The sequence below is a fragment of the Asterias amurensis genome, chromosome 9 (assembly GCF_032118995.1).
Source record: "Asterias amurensis chromosome 9, ASM3211899v1".
Taxonomy (NCBI): Eukaryota; Metazoa; Echinodermata; class Asteroidea; order Forcipulatida; family Asteriidae; genus Asterias; species Asterias amurensis.
Window position 1 is genome coordinate 13,071,740 of NC_092656.1, and position 16,700 is coordinate 13,088,439.

Here is a 16,700-nt window from a genome sequence, read left to right on the forward strand (position 1 = left end):
TAGAATGTTGGTTGCATCTATCATTGTCTAAAAATAGAAATAGTCATAAGTAAAAGGATAAGAAGTGTCTCATATAAACGCATGTTTATTTAATTAAGGTCAAACTTTGGTGATGACCCTGAAAAAGTTAGTATTTTTTAGGGATACCTTAATAATCCTCAATTCAAATTTTTTTGGGGGGGTTTGTGCATGATCCAATTAAGTTCACTGTGTTTGGAAAAGGAACTACACATATATAACAGGTGTGACTTACCAGAGAAAAGAAATGGGTTTTTTCCCCGTCATTTTTCTTAAATGGGGCCTTCCCGTAAAGTTCTTCGCGCCGCTTACAAAACCAAGTGTGGCGTAACATGAGTCCAAAATAAGAAAGGAATTACACAGAGATAACAGTTGTGAGTTGCCAGAGGAAGAAGATGTTTGATTGTTTGGCCTTTTTTTAATGGGGCTTTCCCGTAAAGTTCCCCACTTCGCTTACAAAACCAAATGGGGCGTAGCTCAAATAAGAAAGGAATTACACAAAGATAACAGGTGTGAGTTGCCAGAGGAAAGAGATGTTTTGTTTTTCCCTCTTTCTGTATTGGAGCTTTCCTGTAAAGTTCCTCGCTTCGCTTAAACAAAACCAAATGGGGCGTGGCTCAAAAAGACACTAGTCAAAACACTGGGAGAACAAAGAGACGTCCACAGCAAACATAGTCTTTTTGAAAGAAAAAAATGGAAATGTCACTCTCCTGTCCGAGTGGTGTCATTTTCGCTCTTTTTAGAGTGAAAGTCAATCTCTGTCCCTCTTTTCGGGTGAAATTGGAACGAACTTCACTTTCAATCGAGTTGAAAGTACCCGTATTTCACTCTAAGAGTTGTCCACCATATGGCTCTATGCAAGAGTGGTATGGCCGACAAAGCGAGTGTTTTTTGTATAACTCTTTTACATTAAGAGAGTACACCTACATGTATACTTAGTACTTTACCGAGTCCTGTGAACAAATATCACAGGCATGTTATTCGGTGGGATTCGAACCTACAACCCTTGCAATTCTTGACCAATGTCTTAACAACTAGAGACTCTGGAGATTGCCCGGTAGCTAGATTACCCGGTATAGCTAGATTGCCCGGAAGAGAGGACTCACAGACTTGGGAAAGTACCGAGTATACAGTGCTAAACACATTGGTGTATGGGTAAAAGTATTCCTTATCCCCGATGCAAATTAAAAATCTATCAGACCTACATGAGGCTACATGTGTGTATAAATAGAGAGAGTTTGGCCGCCGGTCGAGTTGGTAGCGTCTAACGGTTTCACATTCACCTCGGATGAGGTCACCTTCTTTTTCCCCTTAACCCGCAGTATTGCTATCTTGACTAAGTCGAAGATGAATTCCACAAACTCAAACAGAGTCAGGATGGACACGCCCATGCACAGTCCCACTTGACCACCTATATCACTGAGGAATCTTGTAAACTGTGAAACGGAAAAAAAAAAACATATTAGAATAATTAGTTTAAAGAATTTAGATACTATTAGTTATTGTCAAAGACCAGTCTTCTCGCTTGGTGTATCTCAACATTATGCATAAAATAACAAACCTGCGAAAATTTGAGCTCAAGTGGTCGTCGAAGTTGCGAGATAATAATGAAAGAAAAACACCCTTGTCACACGAAGTTCAGGTGCTTGATCTCGGGCCCTCAAAATCTAATTCTGAGGCCTCGAAATCAAACACGTAGAAAATTACTTTTGTTTCTGGAAAACTCCGTTACTTCAGAGGGAGCCGTATCTCACAAAGTTCAGGTGCTTAATTTTGGGACCTCAAATTCTAAACCTGAGGTCTCGAAATCAAGTTTGTGGAAATTACTTCTCGAAAACGACGTTACTTTAGAGGGAGCCGTTTCTCACCATGTGTTATACTATCAACAGCTTCCCATTACTCGTTACCAAGTGAGGTTTTATGCTAATAATTATTTTGAGTTAAGTACCAATAGTGTCCACTACCTTTAAAAGAATTGAATCAACATCACCTGATTTTGTTGTGTTTATTTTGGGAAAGAAACTTATTAGTGTTGGCTTTAAGAAGAACCGGTTTCGAACAGTATTCTCTGCCCATCTTCAGGAGAGGTTTACTAAAGTATTTTTTTACCAAACAAAGCTTTAGACATCACTATCCCAAACCTTACTAAAAATGTCAAAAGTTATGGTTGCAAATAAAATACAGGCACCATTGTTTGGAATTAATTACTTTTGAAAGCGTCTGGGTGAGATAAGTTGTTTTAAATTAGTTTTTAAATATTGACTTCGATGTTCACCTTATTTTACTCGCTCTTTTTTACATCTTTAACGAATTCGAACGAATTCCATCAAATTTTAATGAAATCCAACAAAGTACTACGAACGTCAAGTAGTTAAAAGGTTATTACACGAATTCCAACGACTTCTTGCATTATTTATTTAAACTGTGTTGTTAAAAGCTCACGTTTTTAGCATACTGTACATGATAGAAGTTACCAACGTCGGGTACGTTCGTGCACACGTCATACGTGAGCATGCAATAAGCCCGAAATAGTGACGTCACCTAGAAAATACACAATCTAACGTTCACGTTCTCGTTTTGATAGCTTAACGTGCATCTAAAACCTCCCCATGGTGGTAAACATACGTACGTCATAAGCGGGTATCTCAGAAATGTGTTCATGAAGTTGGCTTCCGAGGTACACGTTGAACTTGACCACATTCTTCCTGTAGATAGAAAAATATGTATCCTTTTATAATCATCTTTAAAGGCAGTGGACACTATTGGTAATTACTCACAATAATTATTAGCATACAATCTTATTTGCAGGTAAACGAGTAATGGGGAGAGGTCGAAAGTATAGAGACGGCTCCCTCTGAATTAATGTTGTATTCGAGAAAAAAGTAATTTCCACGAAATTGATTTTGAGACCTCAGGTTTAGAATTTGAGGTCTCGAAACACAGCATCTGAAAACACACAACTTCGTGTAAAACCTTACTTGGTATTGAGTAATGGGGAGAGGTTGATAATAAAAAAAAACCACTGTGAGAAACGGCTTCCTCTAAAGTGACTTAGTTTTTGAGAAAGGAGTAATTTTCCACGAATTTGATTTCGAGACTTCAAGCCCTTGAGGTCTCGAAATCAATCATCTGAAAGCACATAAATTTGTGTGACAGTGGTATTTTTTCTTTCATATGCTTATCTCGCAACTCCGACGACCAATTGAGCTCCAAATTTCCACAGGTTTATGCATATGTTGAGATAAACCAAGTGAGAAGACTGGTCTTCGACAATAACCAATAGTGTCCACTGTTTTAAATTATGATTTTTTTTAGTTTTTGGAGAGTTTGTATAAATTACATAACAGTTCAAAATACAATGACATCATTGTCACCCGGAGTACTGTGTGCTACTTACTCGACAAAATCGCGCGGCAAGTTCACCTCGTCGAAATCCGGCAGTTGACGCAGTGCTGATACCACCGTTTCCTATTAATTTAAAAGAATTATTTAGAAAATGAAGAATACATCATTTTAATAGGCCGGTTGATTTTTGTCCTGCAGTTCGTTCATGCTTAAAAATGTACTGTACACAAATTTAGTACCGTTAAGTTTTACACACGGCCCTTTACAGAAGCGTTGAAGGTAGAGAAGATTTTTGGCTTACAGGCACTGCCGTCGCTTTTACAAAGTATATGACTCGTCTTATCTCGAGTTATGACGTCGAGTAACTCGTCCTAACTTAGAATTAATCTTAAGGTCTGCATGCCACAGTGCAGGGTTTGGGACTCGTCCTAAGTCATAAGATTAGTCTTTAAGTTAGGAAGAGTTTTGTGACGGCTGTACACGTTTGGTAATTGTCAAAGACCAGTGTTCTCACTTGGTGTATCCAATCATAATCATTCAAAAACAAACCTGTGAAAGTTTGGGGGTCAAATGGTCATCGAAGTTTCGAGAAAATTATGAAAGAAAAACGCCCTTGTTGGACAAATGTGTGTGCTTTCAGATAGGAATAAAAGACCTCTATAGAAGTCTTTTATTATCTTAGTGAGAAATTACCTCTTTCTCAAAAACTACGTTACTTCAGAGGGAGACGTTTCCCATAATGTGTTATACTATCAACAACTCTCCAATGCTCGTTACCAATTCAGTTTTTAAGTTAATTGTTTTGAGTAATTACCAAACGTGTACCTTCCCTTTAAATATCATAACTGTAACGATCGAGTCATTCAAATCCCAGGTCAAATTATTGACCCGGATTCCGAGTCCAATTGGGCCCAACTCATTTCTGTGTCAGTTTGACCCATTATTCTGTTTCAAGATGACCAATAAATGGTTCAAACTAATAAATCTGAGGCAACATTATTGACTTGGAAAATGCTCATCGTGACTCGGAATCAGGATCAATCCTGACCCTGGAGCTTTTAGTTTATTATTTTAACTCGGTTTTTGCGCCACACCTTGATCGGTATCATCCATCAATGTGGATTTTTGTTTTTCTTTTTTTCTGCACATAAATAAGATTGCTAAGCATTTTTGCATTAATTTGGCAGTTCCTCAAAACGGGCGTTAGTTCTAGATTGTTCTTTTTACAAATTTAGTTTGTTTTATTTATCGTGTTATGCACCTTGTCCTAAGAACCGATGTTTACCGTAGTAAACCGATCTGACGCTCTTTTCGAGATAGTTGGTTTAAGCTAACCTAAATAGTTAAGCAAATAATCTAACTTTTAGAAAATTTCTTTCACAAAGTAAAAACAAACTAACTGTTTCACATCAGAAATGACCACAAGATCATTCGAAACCCCAACAAGACACTAAACCATTGCTTCGTCCTTCGGATGAGAGGTTAAGCCGTTGGTCGCATGTGTTGTGTTACGCATGTAAAAGAACCCAGTACACTTATCGAAAAGAGAAGGGGTTCGCCCCGGTGTTCCTGGCTATGGCTGCTGCATTCGCTGTAGCACCTTGTAAACCATTATAAGGTGCTAAATAATAGGGTCTCAGAATTCATCACTGTAATAACCTATCTTTCTTAGAGTTTGTATAAAATATTCAGCGCCTTGAGTAACTTGTTTTGTAGATACGTGCGCTATATAAGACCGGTGTTATGTTTACATAGTTACTATTTATTAATTTTTTAGCAAGATGAATAGTTTACCACGTGTGCTTGTACTGGCCACTGTGCATTAGAGACAGTCAATTCATACAGCTCTTCTCTGAAAAAAAAGAAACATACCGTGATTTAACTGTATGTTACTTTGTTTGATTCTGAGTCAGACAACTAAATAAAGGTGTTTTCTTTTTGTATTATTCAAGGGGCGTTGATTGTCCCACCGGGTATTAATTGGTATTAAGGAAGGTCGGGTTGGTGTTAATACAGAGGTATCTTCCCCTTCCTTCTATCGGTGGACACCTATGTCCAGATCACATCGGGGCACTATGCGAGTTGGGTTTCCAGATCCTATACCTGAATGCGTGGGTTTTCCCCCGGAATAAATATTGTGCACCAACATACTGAAAGCTCCTCCATTGTCTTTCCTCAGTGAGGTTCGTGGCCATAAATAAGGTCGTTTCTGAAAATCCGGCAGGGCTGCTTTAATCATGGAGCAAGTTAAATGGACACGTTGCCTGGGATCGGTCGAGTTGGTCTTTGAAAGGTGTTTGAATTAAACTTTTTGTTATGAAATGCATCTGGTCATAAGTAGAATAATATAATGATCCACACAAACAAGCCTCTAAATTGCACGGTTTTCCTTTGACACGGTCGGCCATTTTGTGGAGTCAACGTTTTGACTCCACAAAATGGCCGACCATTGATTGAAAAAGGTTTCAAACACTTTTGAAAGACCAACTCGACCGATCCAAAGCAACGTGTCCCTTTAAATATACAGGTAGATTGGACTGGCTCCGACTACGGCTTCGACTTTGGCTACGGCTTCGGCTACGGCTACGGTCCAGGTTAATTCTTTATACGTGTCTGGAACAAACATATTCAAGAACAACTGACAGAATATAATGATATGTTGTCGCTGTTGCTGTCAGTGTCGCTGTCGTTTTCAGTGTCGCAGTCACTGTCACTGTCAGTGTTGCTGTCGCTGTCACTGTCAGTGTCGCTGTCGCTGTCACTGTCAGTTTCGCTGTCGCCGTCACTGTCTATGGCATTGGCGTTGGCATTGGCGTTTTTGTGTTTTTGTCTTACTTGCATGGCAATGAACAGTCACAGGTTAGGGCACCGCTGATGTAGTCATTTACCACCCCTGTATTGCAAAGCTCTGCATGAAAAAAATAATGACAGCGTGGTACACATAATGGCTTAACAGATATGGGGAAGATTCATGATGATTTAAGTCAGGGTTTTTCGACTAGGTGAAATATTTAGATGTCACACAGGGTCATCTTTAAGAAGCAACTGGAGGCGTATTCCCGCCACATGAACAACTCTTTAATACTTATCATGTACGTGCAGAATAACTCCAAAAATCCACTAACTACTTAACTTGCAGGGAAATTTGACGTCACCTGACATTACATAATAACCAACCGCGTACAAAATGTTCTAATTCATCTAACGATGGGCCGAAGTACAACGTACACTTAGTCACATTGAAACCAACTGCCGTAATTGGGCCAAATAAAGTATTTTTGTGTTCACAATGTTTTTACTTTTACGTCATACGAAAGTTGAACGTGCTAAACGTTGGTCTAAAATATGCTGACGTTGTGGCAATGTTGGCCAAACGGGTGACCCGATGACGAATTGACAAATTGACGACGTCACTTTGCAAGTTTTTTCGAACAACTGAACCTGACGTTTGCCAACGTTTGGCAAACGTAAACATTTGATGGGGTCCTATAGACGATGTGACCTACTATGTTTACATTCAAACCGCCCTCTGTTGGAAAAAACACTGATATATGTCATGTTTCGCCGGGCAAAAAGACACGTAGTCATGGTAAGATTGCCGGAGAATCTGTGCCCCATATTATGGAAAATTCACGTGGGCTGAAGGAGAATGTTTCAAAAGAGGGCGCTATAGGTAGTATAGTTTGTAAACGATTCGCCGTTTTGGGGGGACAGAATCTGCGGTGGTACATAATCTTCTGCCACTGCGGCGTCGTATGCACCTTAGTGGTATGTTTTTCGACGTTTTTTTCTCCCGCCATTACCTTGTGTTATATTTGTCGATAAGCATGGTGGCTGACTGATGTTATACCCATACCTCTGATCAGCACAGCCGCATGATTTCAGTACAAACCCAGCCAAGCAGCTTTTCTCACAAGCCTACAAAATGAAGTACACGTTATCAGTTTAAAGGCAGTGCACACTATATTGGTAATTACTCAAAATAGTTATGATAGCATAAAACCGTACTTGGTAACGAGTAATGGGGAGAGGTTGAGAAACGGCTCTCTCTGAAGTAAAGTAATATTTTCCACAAACTTGATTTCGAGACCTCAGAATTAGATTTTGAGATCTCGAAATCAATTGCATCTGAAAGCACACAACTCCGGATGACAAGGGTGTTTTTTCATTCATTATTATCTCGCAACTTCGACGACCAATTGAGCTCACATTTTCTGCATGTTGAGATACACCAAGTGAGAAGACTGGTCTTTGACAATTACCAATAGTGTCCAGTGTCTTTAAAATGACCCATCATTGTTAAGTTCAATATTTCTGGATTCAAAAATGAAATCTGTTTAAACAAAAGGTGAGCTAAGCATTCAATGTACAGGCCGTTAACATTAAAATGTTAAACGTCTTTTTTTTTTCATTTTAGCTAATATGAAATATCAAAGGTATGAAGAACTAACCGCTTCTCAACCACAAAATGTCAACAAGAAAAGTTACTTTTCCTACCTGCTTAGAGTAACTGACATTGAAAATATCGCTGAAGATTGTGCTGTGAGTTGTTGTACAATTGGTAATGAAGGGAGCCTTTTTCCTGTCTAGTTTCACCTGCACAATTTATGTTTAAAACATAAATGAGAAGAAAACGACTTCGATTCCCACAATCTCAATTTTCAATCTGAACTTATTCGCCTAAAGGAACGTCAGAATTGGTGAGAAATCAAAATGTGATTATCACATATTATTTACATAAAACTTACAAGGTCTAATGATGATGATAGTAGAAAACATCCCTTGAAATATTTCTGTTTGAAATGTGATATTTGATGGGAAATAAATAATATAATTTCGCGTTTGGAGTTTATCGCTCAGAGAACGTTTTATTCATTTATGTTTTGCATCGATGTCATGCACTGTGTAATCGGCTTTTCACTATAATTCTTTCGTGACCCAGATGTCCGATCGATCTTTAACTTCTACAGGTTTGTCAAAAAAAATTAATTTGTAACGTTCATTTAAGATTAAAGATGCGTGTTTGTCGTATTATTCCAGTTAACACATGCTTCAAAACCTGTTCGAAAGCTTGAAGCCTGGTGTTGGCGTTACAATAAGTTCGCGACGAATCATTCACATCTGCTGACTTGCGCTTGACTCTTGCGAAACATTTGCTGCGAAATCAGCCGTGTGACGTCAAAATTCGTATCGCACTCGTTAGCAAAAACTCGGGCTGTGACGTTGCGATAGAAAGTTCTATGGTCAGTAGTCAGCACACGTGTTCTTCATATAGGGCAAACCAACGTTTCGCTTCCTTATAAACGATTAACCAACTATAACAACCCTTACATGCACTGGACACTTTTGGTAATTGTCAAAGACCCGTATTCTCACTTGGTGTATCCCAACATATAAATAAAATAACAAACCTGTGAAAATTTGAGCTCAATTGTTCATCCACCTTGTAATAGAATAATGAAAGAAAAAATTACTCATGTTGCATTAATTTGTGGGCTTTCAGATGCTTAATAAAAGGCTGCAGCTGAAGTCCTTTAATATTAATTAAGTGAGAAATTACCTCTTTCTTAAAAACTACAATACTTCAGAGGGAGCCGTTTCTCACATTTTTTTATACTATCGCCAGCTCTCCATTGCTCGTTACCAAGTAAGTTACTTTTAATCGCACGATTATTTTGAGTAATTACCAATAGTGTCGTGTGCCTTTAACATTATTTCAGAGTTTTTGTCATTTTGTTTTTCACAAGAAATGTTTGTAATATATTTTGTACAATCAACCACCTTCCAACTGACTATAAAGCACACAAATAAACAAACCAGCAACTCTTTAACGGTTTGTTTGGTCAGTTCCTTCCTCCATGGTCAGACTACGTAATTGCAAAAGAAAGAACGAGTAACCGTTTCTCAGGATGGCCACTGCACCAGTGTCGCTGATTACACAACTGTACATTTATTTAGTATTTATTTGCTTACTTCTTCTGGTACAATTAATTAATGTTTGCATTGAAATTGAAGTTAGCACACGTTAAGTATATGTTCGAGTAGGTAAAGTAACGTGCGCAAAGCTTTTTGGAGGCGTTAAGTGGTCTGTAATTCTTACTGGAGAAGATTATTTTGTTTGTTCCTAATTGGTGCATGGAGAAGATAAACAAACTCAGAGCGAAACCATTAGAAGAATCCTGTTTGTTCTCTGAATGCAACTATTGTTTCATGCTTGTCAGACAACCCCACTGTATAGCCCTAAGATCAATTTGTTGGTTACTTCTAAAATCAAAAACTGCTAACGGGCTTAAAGGCAGTGGACACTTGGTAGTTACTCAAAATAATTATTAGCATCAAACCTTACTTGGTAAAGAGTAATGGGGAGAGGTTGATGGTATAAAACATTGTGAAAAAACGGCTCCCTCTGAAGTAACGTAGCTTTCGAAAAGGAAGTAATTTTCAACGAATTTACCTCAGATTTAGATTTTGAGGTCTCGAAGTCGAACATCTGAAAGCACACAACATCTCGCAACTTCGACGACCAATTGAGTTCAAATTTTCACAGGTTGGCTATTTTGTGCATAATTTTGAGATACACCAAGTGAGAAGACTGATGGTCTTTGACAATTGCCAATAGCGTCCAGTGTCTTTAAATAGTACTGTACCATTTAAAATTGGGTATTTGTCACTTGAACTTTTTTCATTATTTCGATAAAAAAAATATAGACCCCGTCCTCAAGGTTTTGAAAAACTAACTATACTTCTACTTCTAGCTCATACAAAACATGACTGGTGACTATCGTCTCACATGCCTTGTGGTGAATCTTTCTTAAAAAGCAGCGAAGAAGGGTATTCAGATTAATCCTTTTTACACTACCTAAAGTCTAATGTGAACTCAATTTTCTTATTCATTGGAAACACGGTTTTTAAATATTGACGATTTTCACTTTTTTACATTAAGAGAGTAGGCCTATGTATATGCATGGAAGGACAAACCTTTTTTACAGCAATGAAAGTTTCCTGACCAGGACTGACGGTAATTCCTTCGTCCTCCGGGAATGGCATCTGGTTCTGAGAGCCAACCATAACCCTCAGTCCAGCAGACTGCTGTAGACTGGATAAATACTCATCGCGTTCTATGAAGAGTTCCATGGTTAATCCTGTAGGTGTGATTGAGTGACATGACTCAAAACTACTGGTTTCGAAGGACGTTTGTGATTAGCGAAAAACTCCGAAACTATGTTTGTCAGACAATGTTTGGAACAGGTTGGGGAATGCAGAACATCACAAAACAACAGCTTGCTGGCGGTGATACGGGATTGGGACTTGAGAGTGAAATATACGTGTAGACAGACGTTCAACTAAATAATGATAAAGTAACATTAATAAATTATTTGTTAACCTGGAAGGTACGGAAGCCCACTAATGCCAGTAATAAACACATTTCAAATCCAATATTTTCGGATTTGCAATCCGGCCTAAAGTTAAGAACATTGTAAATCGTGTCGTGATTAATTTAATATAGGCTTGTGATTTCTCACCATACAGTGGCCCTGCCCTGCTGACTTTCTTGACATTTTCGCTGAAGAAGTTGAAAGTGTAACAGTTTCCATATATTGCATTGTAGAACTGAGTGAAGTTTCTGTAAGAGGACATACGAATATTGCTGACACAATATGGCTGCCGATTTTCAAACGATGTGTACAAAGTATAAAATACCCTCGCAATTTGGCTCTTGGGGGTCGTTTACACAATGAAAGACCACGCAAACTGTTTTTCTCTGTTCAACTTGAACCACAGAGAAATATTATTTAACAATAGAAGAACCCGGCAAACCCGTGAAAGGTTGGATGGGCGTCACCCAACTGTGGTTTGATGGGCGTGCACTTTTGTTTTGCTTACGGCGGCACCCCTGTGTTCAAACAATAGCATGGAACCCCAAAATAGTCTTTAGAAAAGGGAACCTTTATATAACAACAATAGCATGGACCCCACAAAACGGACCCGATGACCTTTACTGTAGGGCGCCCTGTGGGGTCTTTTACACAAAGGAACAATGATCCACACAGTATAATTATTTGTTCAATCTGGACCACAACCACATTCTTTAGAAAATGGAATAATAGAACAACAAAAGAAGGACCCCACAAGCCCACAAAACCGGATCCGGAAAGGTTGCCCTCGCGCGCGTGTGTGTGTGTGCTGGGGCTTGTCTACTATTGTTAACCGGGGACCCAGGAAAAAAGTCACACCGGGGACATTTCTCGGTAGATTTTGTGATAAAGTCAATGGGGACGTCTGAAAAATGGGAGAACAAAGAGAAGTCCGCGGTCTGCACCATAAACATGCCTGTGTGTGTGGGGGTGTGGGGGGGGGGGGGGGGGGGGCAAGTGTGACTTCGGTAGACAAACAGGGTTTGTGCCTATACATTTAGTTATTGCGAAGTGTTGTTTAAAAGCTTACGTGGGCCTGCAAGTATATCCTTCGAATGTACAGGTAAGTAGCATGGAGGTCAAATTATGCCCAGTGCTAAACCTCTCTTCATACGGCATCTTAGCGACGATATTTAGTGCAGCCAGTGATATATCGTAGTAATGGTCCGTTAATGAGAAGTCAACAACTTCCTCCTGCATCGACAGAGAAAGGGAGTACAAAAATACAGTTATTGTTGTTGTTGTTGTTCGTGTTGGTGTTGTTGTTGTTGTTGCTGCTGCTGCTGCTGCTGCTGCTGCCGCCGCCGCCGCCGCCGCCGCCGCCGCCGCCGCCGCCGCCGCTGCTGCTGCCGCTGCTGCTGCTGCTGCTGCTGTTGTTGCCGTTGCCGTTGCCGATGCCGTTGTTGTTGTTGTTGTTGTTGTTGTTGTTGTTGTTGTTGTTGTTGTTGTTGTTGTTGTTGTTGTTGTTGTTGTTGTTGTTGTTGTTGTTCTTCTTCTTCTTGTTGTTCTTGTTGTTGTTGTTGTTGTTGTTCTTGTTGTTCTTGTTGTTGTTGTTGTTCTTCTTCTTCTTCTTGTTGTTCTTGTTGTTGTTCTTGTTGTTGTTGTTCTTGTTGTTCTTGTTGTTCTTGTTGTTCTTGTTCTTGTTGTTGTTGTACTTACGGTGCTTTCTATGCTGGTAGTATGATGGTAGTATTTGAAGAAGGCTCGAAGTTCTTCGAACATATACATCCCATGGAGCGTGATTCTGTTCAGGTTGCACAAGGTGACTGCAGGAAACTTCACTTCTCGTTCGTATTCCAGCTCTACATTTACTGCCACTTCGTAGCTTCTGAATGTGCTAAACATGGACATGGTGTTCACTACGAAAAAGACAAGGGAACTAACAAACAGCAATGCCCACACGATCCGACGATGGTAGCTGGCTGATCTAGCTATATTAGGTAAACCGTGCGCTCCGCAGTTTTGCATTACGGTGGCCAGGAGATTCGCCATGCTTAGTCGTTGGTCGGCATCATTGGTTCCCATGTTGCTTTAGAACACAATCCCTGACTTTTGTTCTAACCAAAATGTCATTCCTCGCGTGAGATGTAACCTCCGAATGCACACTTTAATTATAGAGCTCCAGCTAATAAAACATAAAAATGATTCAATTAAAAACTCAGTGGATTTAGTCTTTAGCACGGAGCCACTACAAGTAAATATGTAAGACATAATGAATTATTTTGTGTAGATCTTTGTAGCATCCATCAGATAAATCACCGTAAAGTTACTGGAAATGTTTTAGCCTAAACTTAGTAGTGGCTTCTAACATATTAGCGCTCACATCCGTAACCCAATGTATCGAGTCGCTTCAATATTCAATACATTCCTGCATAATATTAAAGTGTATGTGGAACTACGTTTGACACTATTTGTAATTGTCAAAGACCAGTCCACTTGGTGTATCTCAATATATGCTTAAAATACAAAATTGAGCTCAATTGGTCGTCAAAGTTGCGAGATAATAATATCACACGAAGTTGTGTGCTTTCAGATGCTTGATTTCGAGACCTCGAAATCTAATTCTGAGGTCTTGAAATCAACTGCGGAAATGTACCCCTGTCTCGGAAACTACGTTACTTCAGAAGGAGCCGTTTCTCAGAATGTTTTAAATTTCCAACAGCTCTATTACTCGTTACCAAGTAAGGTTTTGTGCTACTAATTATTTTGAGTAATTAGCAATAGTGTCCAGTGCCTTTAAGTATATCAAAAAAATTATACCTGGAGTGGATTTCACAAAGAGTTAGGACTAGTCTTATCTCGAGTTAGGACCAGTTACTCGTCCTAACTTAGAACTATCCATGCAATTTTTATATCTCCTAGGACTAGTCCTAAGTTAGGACTAGTCCTAACTCTTTGTGAAATCGACCCCTGCTCCTTTCACAGCATGTAATGTTTTACAAGGTGATGTGGCGTATAACTTGCGGCCAATCTAATCAGGAGCACCGGGTGAACCCTTCTCTTTTCGCTAACTACACTAGGTTCTTTCGTGTGCGTTACACAACTCACGGTACCAACGGATTTACGTCCCATCCGAAGGACTACGCATCATCGTAAAGTGTCTTGTTTAAGAGGGCACAAGTATCACAAGTGTCACAACTGGGACTCAAACTCTTACATGTTATGTGTTGAACACCCAACAGCAAGTACAGGCCATGTATACACGCCATAAACGATATTTATTAATTTAGAGTAGAACAGCATTAATGTAGATTAGCAGAACATTTATAGCAAGATGTTCCCAAGAGAACAAAATCTATCAAGCAATTATAGATAAATCAAAGGTATTACCGCATACCTAATTATCATACAATAAATTCATTGTTTACTATATACAAAAATAAGTTATAATTTTATGTTTTAATGTTTCGTTAAAGGCAGTGGACACTTAGGTAACTACTCCTTGTAGCAACTCTTTGTTTTTATACTGGTATTGTCTTCTAACCTAATTATTTTCAGTAGGCCCTATTAATGCCTAATACCATAACTATCATTCACTTAAAGGCAGTCGACACTATTGGTAATTACTCAGAATAATTATTAGCATAAAACCTTTCTTGGTGACGAGTAATGGGGAGAGGTTGATGGTATAAAACATTGTGAGAAACGGCTCCCTCTGAAGTGCCATAGTTTTCGAGAAAGAAGTAATTTTCCATGATTTTGATTTCGAGACCTCAGATTTAGAACTTGAGGTCTCGAAATCAACCATCTAAACGCACACAACTTTGTGTGACAAGGGTGTTTTTTTTCTTCATTATTATCTCGCAAGTTCGATGACCGACTGAGCTCAAAATAATTTTCACAGGTTTGTTATTTTATGCATATGTTGAGAAACACCAACTGGGAAGACTTGTCTTTGACAGTTACCAAAAGTGTCCACTGCCTGTAACAATCGTATAGTGCTCTACTCACCGAATGCTTGAAGTCTTGTCATCATATCAAGTCAAGCCAATGAACACAAATTATTAAATGCATTGTTACTTATCTCATGGGCCCAGGTTGATGATTGTATTCAACAATTTTTAATGGAGTCCATTTCATTATTGATCGAGTCTTAATATTGTGCTTATTTTGCGTGTTTACATGAGTGTTGCACTTACGTAAAGTGGGGGCTACAGTACCTCCCTGTGTCGGATTAAGATGACGCAATTAAATTCACTGGACACTATTGGTCATTACTCAAAATGACCATTAGCATAAACCTTACTTGGAAACAAGTAATGGGGATAGTTTGATAACACGGACGTCAATCGGGGGAGGGGGGGGGGGTCAGGGGGGACATGTCCCCGCCCATCTTTAGGAGGGTGGGTGACGCAGTATCAAATGTCCCTAGGCTAATCTTGTCGACCACCTCATCATGAAGCCAAGTACATTGAAGTATTGCACTGTATAAGACCAAGCCCTGTGTCCCGCTATGGGCACTAATACTGGGGGCAAAGGACGATACAACTTTGTGAATGGTTGGGGACACTACCTGTATATCAAAATGTCCCCACTCAAAATTGGCCCAAGATTGCACCACAGCGCATCTAAAATGCAAAATGTTCTGGGCCCTTAAGCGGGCCAGGACCCCACGATGTGTATATTAGGGCCTCTCACATGAATGTGCCATCGTTAACATACTTTTGCACCTCCCCCCTTGAGTGGAATGGACGTGCCCCCCCCCCCCCCCCCCCCCATTTTTGAAGGGTGGGGGACACAATATAAAATGTTGCAAAGTTTCTATGACTACCTTTTTCTAATGAAATTCAATTATTGCACTGTGCAAGACCATACCCCGAGTCCCAAAACGCTGTTTCCCGTCATTGCCATCAATTCGGGGGGGGGGGGCACTGTTCCCCCAGTTTTTGTTAACTCGTGTGTCTTATAAGGGCACGTACTTGTGCGTGTCATCTCCATACTTTTTAGTTCTCTTGTAGTTACTGTATGTTTACTTGTCTGTCATTGCCGTTCTGCGGCCTCTACGGCTAGTTCGAGCAATATTGATCATTTTTACCCAGGTAACTCTGCACCCAAGGCATCCGCTGCTGTTCCATGACACCATTATTGAAACGTTTCTGAGATCGTTCTCTTTTTCCGCAAACCTTGCTTACAAACATTGCAAACAGTCGACTACACATACCCATCGTTTTCATTTTGTTTTAATGAAATTTCGGGTATTTCCGAAATCCAAAAAGGCCCATATTCTATTGTTTTTTGAAGGTATTTTGTTCTGTTTCGTTTCCCATTGGACCTCTAAATTTTGAAAGAATCTGATACTGCAAATTGTCTCGTTAAAAAAAACTGAAGTGTTGCCCAAATTTAAAAGGTCCATACGGCTTAAAAACAAATTTACGATTCATTGATCAATACTCAATGAGCTATATGATTGCACCACAGAGCAAATATCATGCACAATTTTCGGGACCCTTAAGCGGGCCCCAGACCCCACGCCGTAGTTCACGGTCCCGCTCGTTGCTCCATCTTCTGAATATTTAAAACTCTGGTTACGATTCGCCCTTGTTTTGAAGTGCCTCCATATACCAATATTTGTGCCCCAATTGGGCAGTTTTATACACTGAAACCCTTTCGGGCTCTCAAATCTTTCTGATATAAAATTTAGAATATTTTTAAGGTGCACCCTTTCAAAAGCTGTATCACAGATACGGGAGACACTGATCACTGATTGTATTATAGTACGGCAAATTGTGTAGACATTCAAAATAGGCTACCAGAGCAGCACGTATACAGTAGTTTGCAAACACCGTTTCGTTCTGAGGGACACACGCACAGGACGCAGACGGAAGCTATGATGCTATAGGTGGGAGGATGTTCCAGTGTCTGGAAAGGTAATGTTTTCGACGACTCCCTCACACTCCAGAGCAAGGAACACTTAAATTTCAT

General features: G+C 39.6%; 1 protein-coding gene across 1 annotated transcript; it reads right to left on the bottom strand.

Moving 5' to 3' along the window:
- Positions 1–502: 502 nt before the first annotated feature.
- On the bottom strand, positions 503–12,803 carry LOC139941843 (acid-sensing ion channel 1A-like). The gene is made up of 11 exons (XM_071938473.1): positions 12,438–12,803; positions 11,809–11,972; positions 10,887–10,987; positions 10,342–10,505; positions 7,861–7,959; positions 7,167–7,281; positions 6,199–6,271; positions 5,158–5,215; positions 3,416–3,486; positions 2,648–2,723; positions 503–1,454 (listed from the first exon to the last, which is right to left on the bottom strand). Exons 1-11 carry the CDS (start codon positions 12,801–12,803, stop codon positions 1,230–1,232), a joined length of 1,512 nt encoding a protein of 503 aa, XP_071794574.1. The 3' UTR covers positions 503–1,229.
- Positions 12,804–16,700: the final 3,897 nt, after the last annotated feature.

Coding starts and splice junctions, on each gene's coding strand:
- LOC139941843 (XM_071938473.1), bottom strand. CDS start 12,803: ATGGGAACCAATGATGCCGACCAACGACTAAGCATGGCGAATCTCCTG. Junction 11,973..12,437: donor CTACCAGCATAGAAAGCACC/GTAAGTACAACA, acceptor CTGTCGATGCAG/GAGGAAGTTGTTGACTTCTC. Junction 6,272..7,166: donor ATCGACAAATATAACACAAG/GTAATGGCGGGA, acceptor TTTTTCATGCAG/AGCTTTGCAATACAGGGGTG.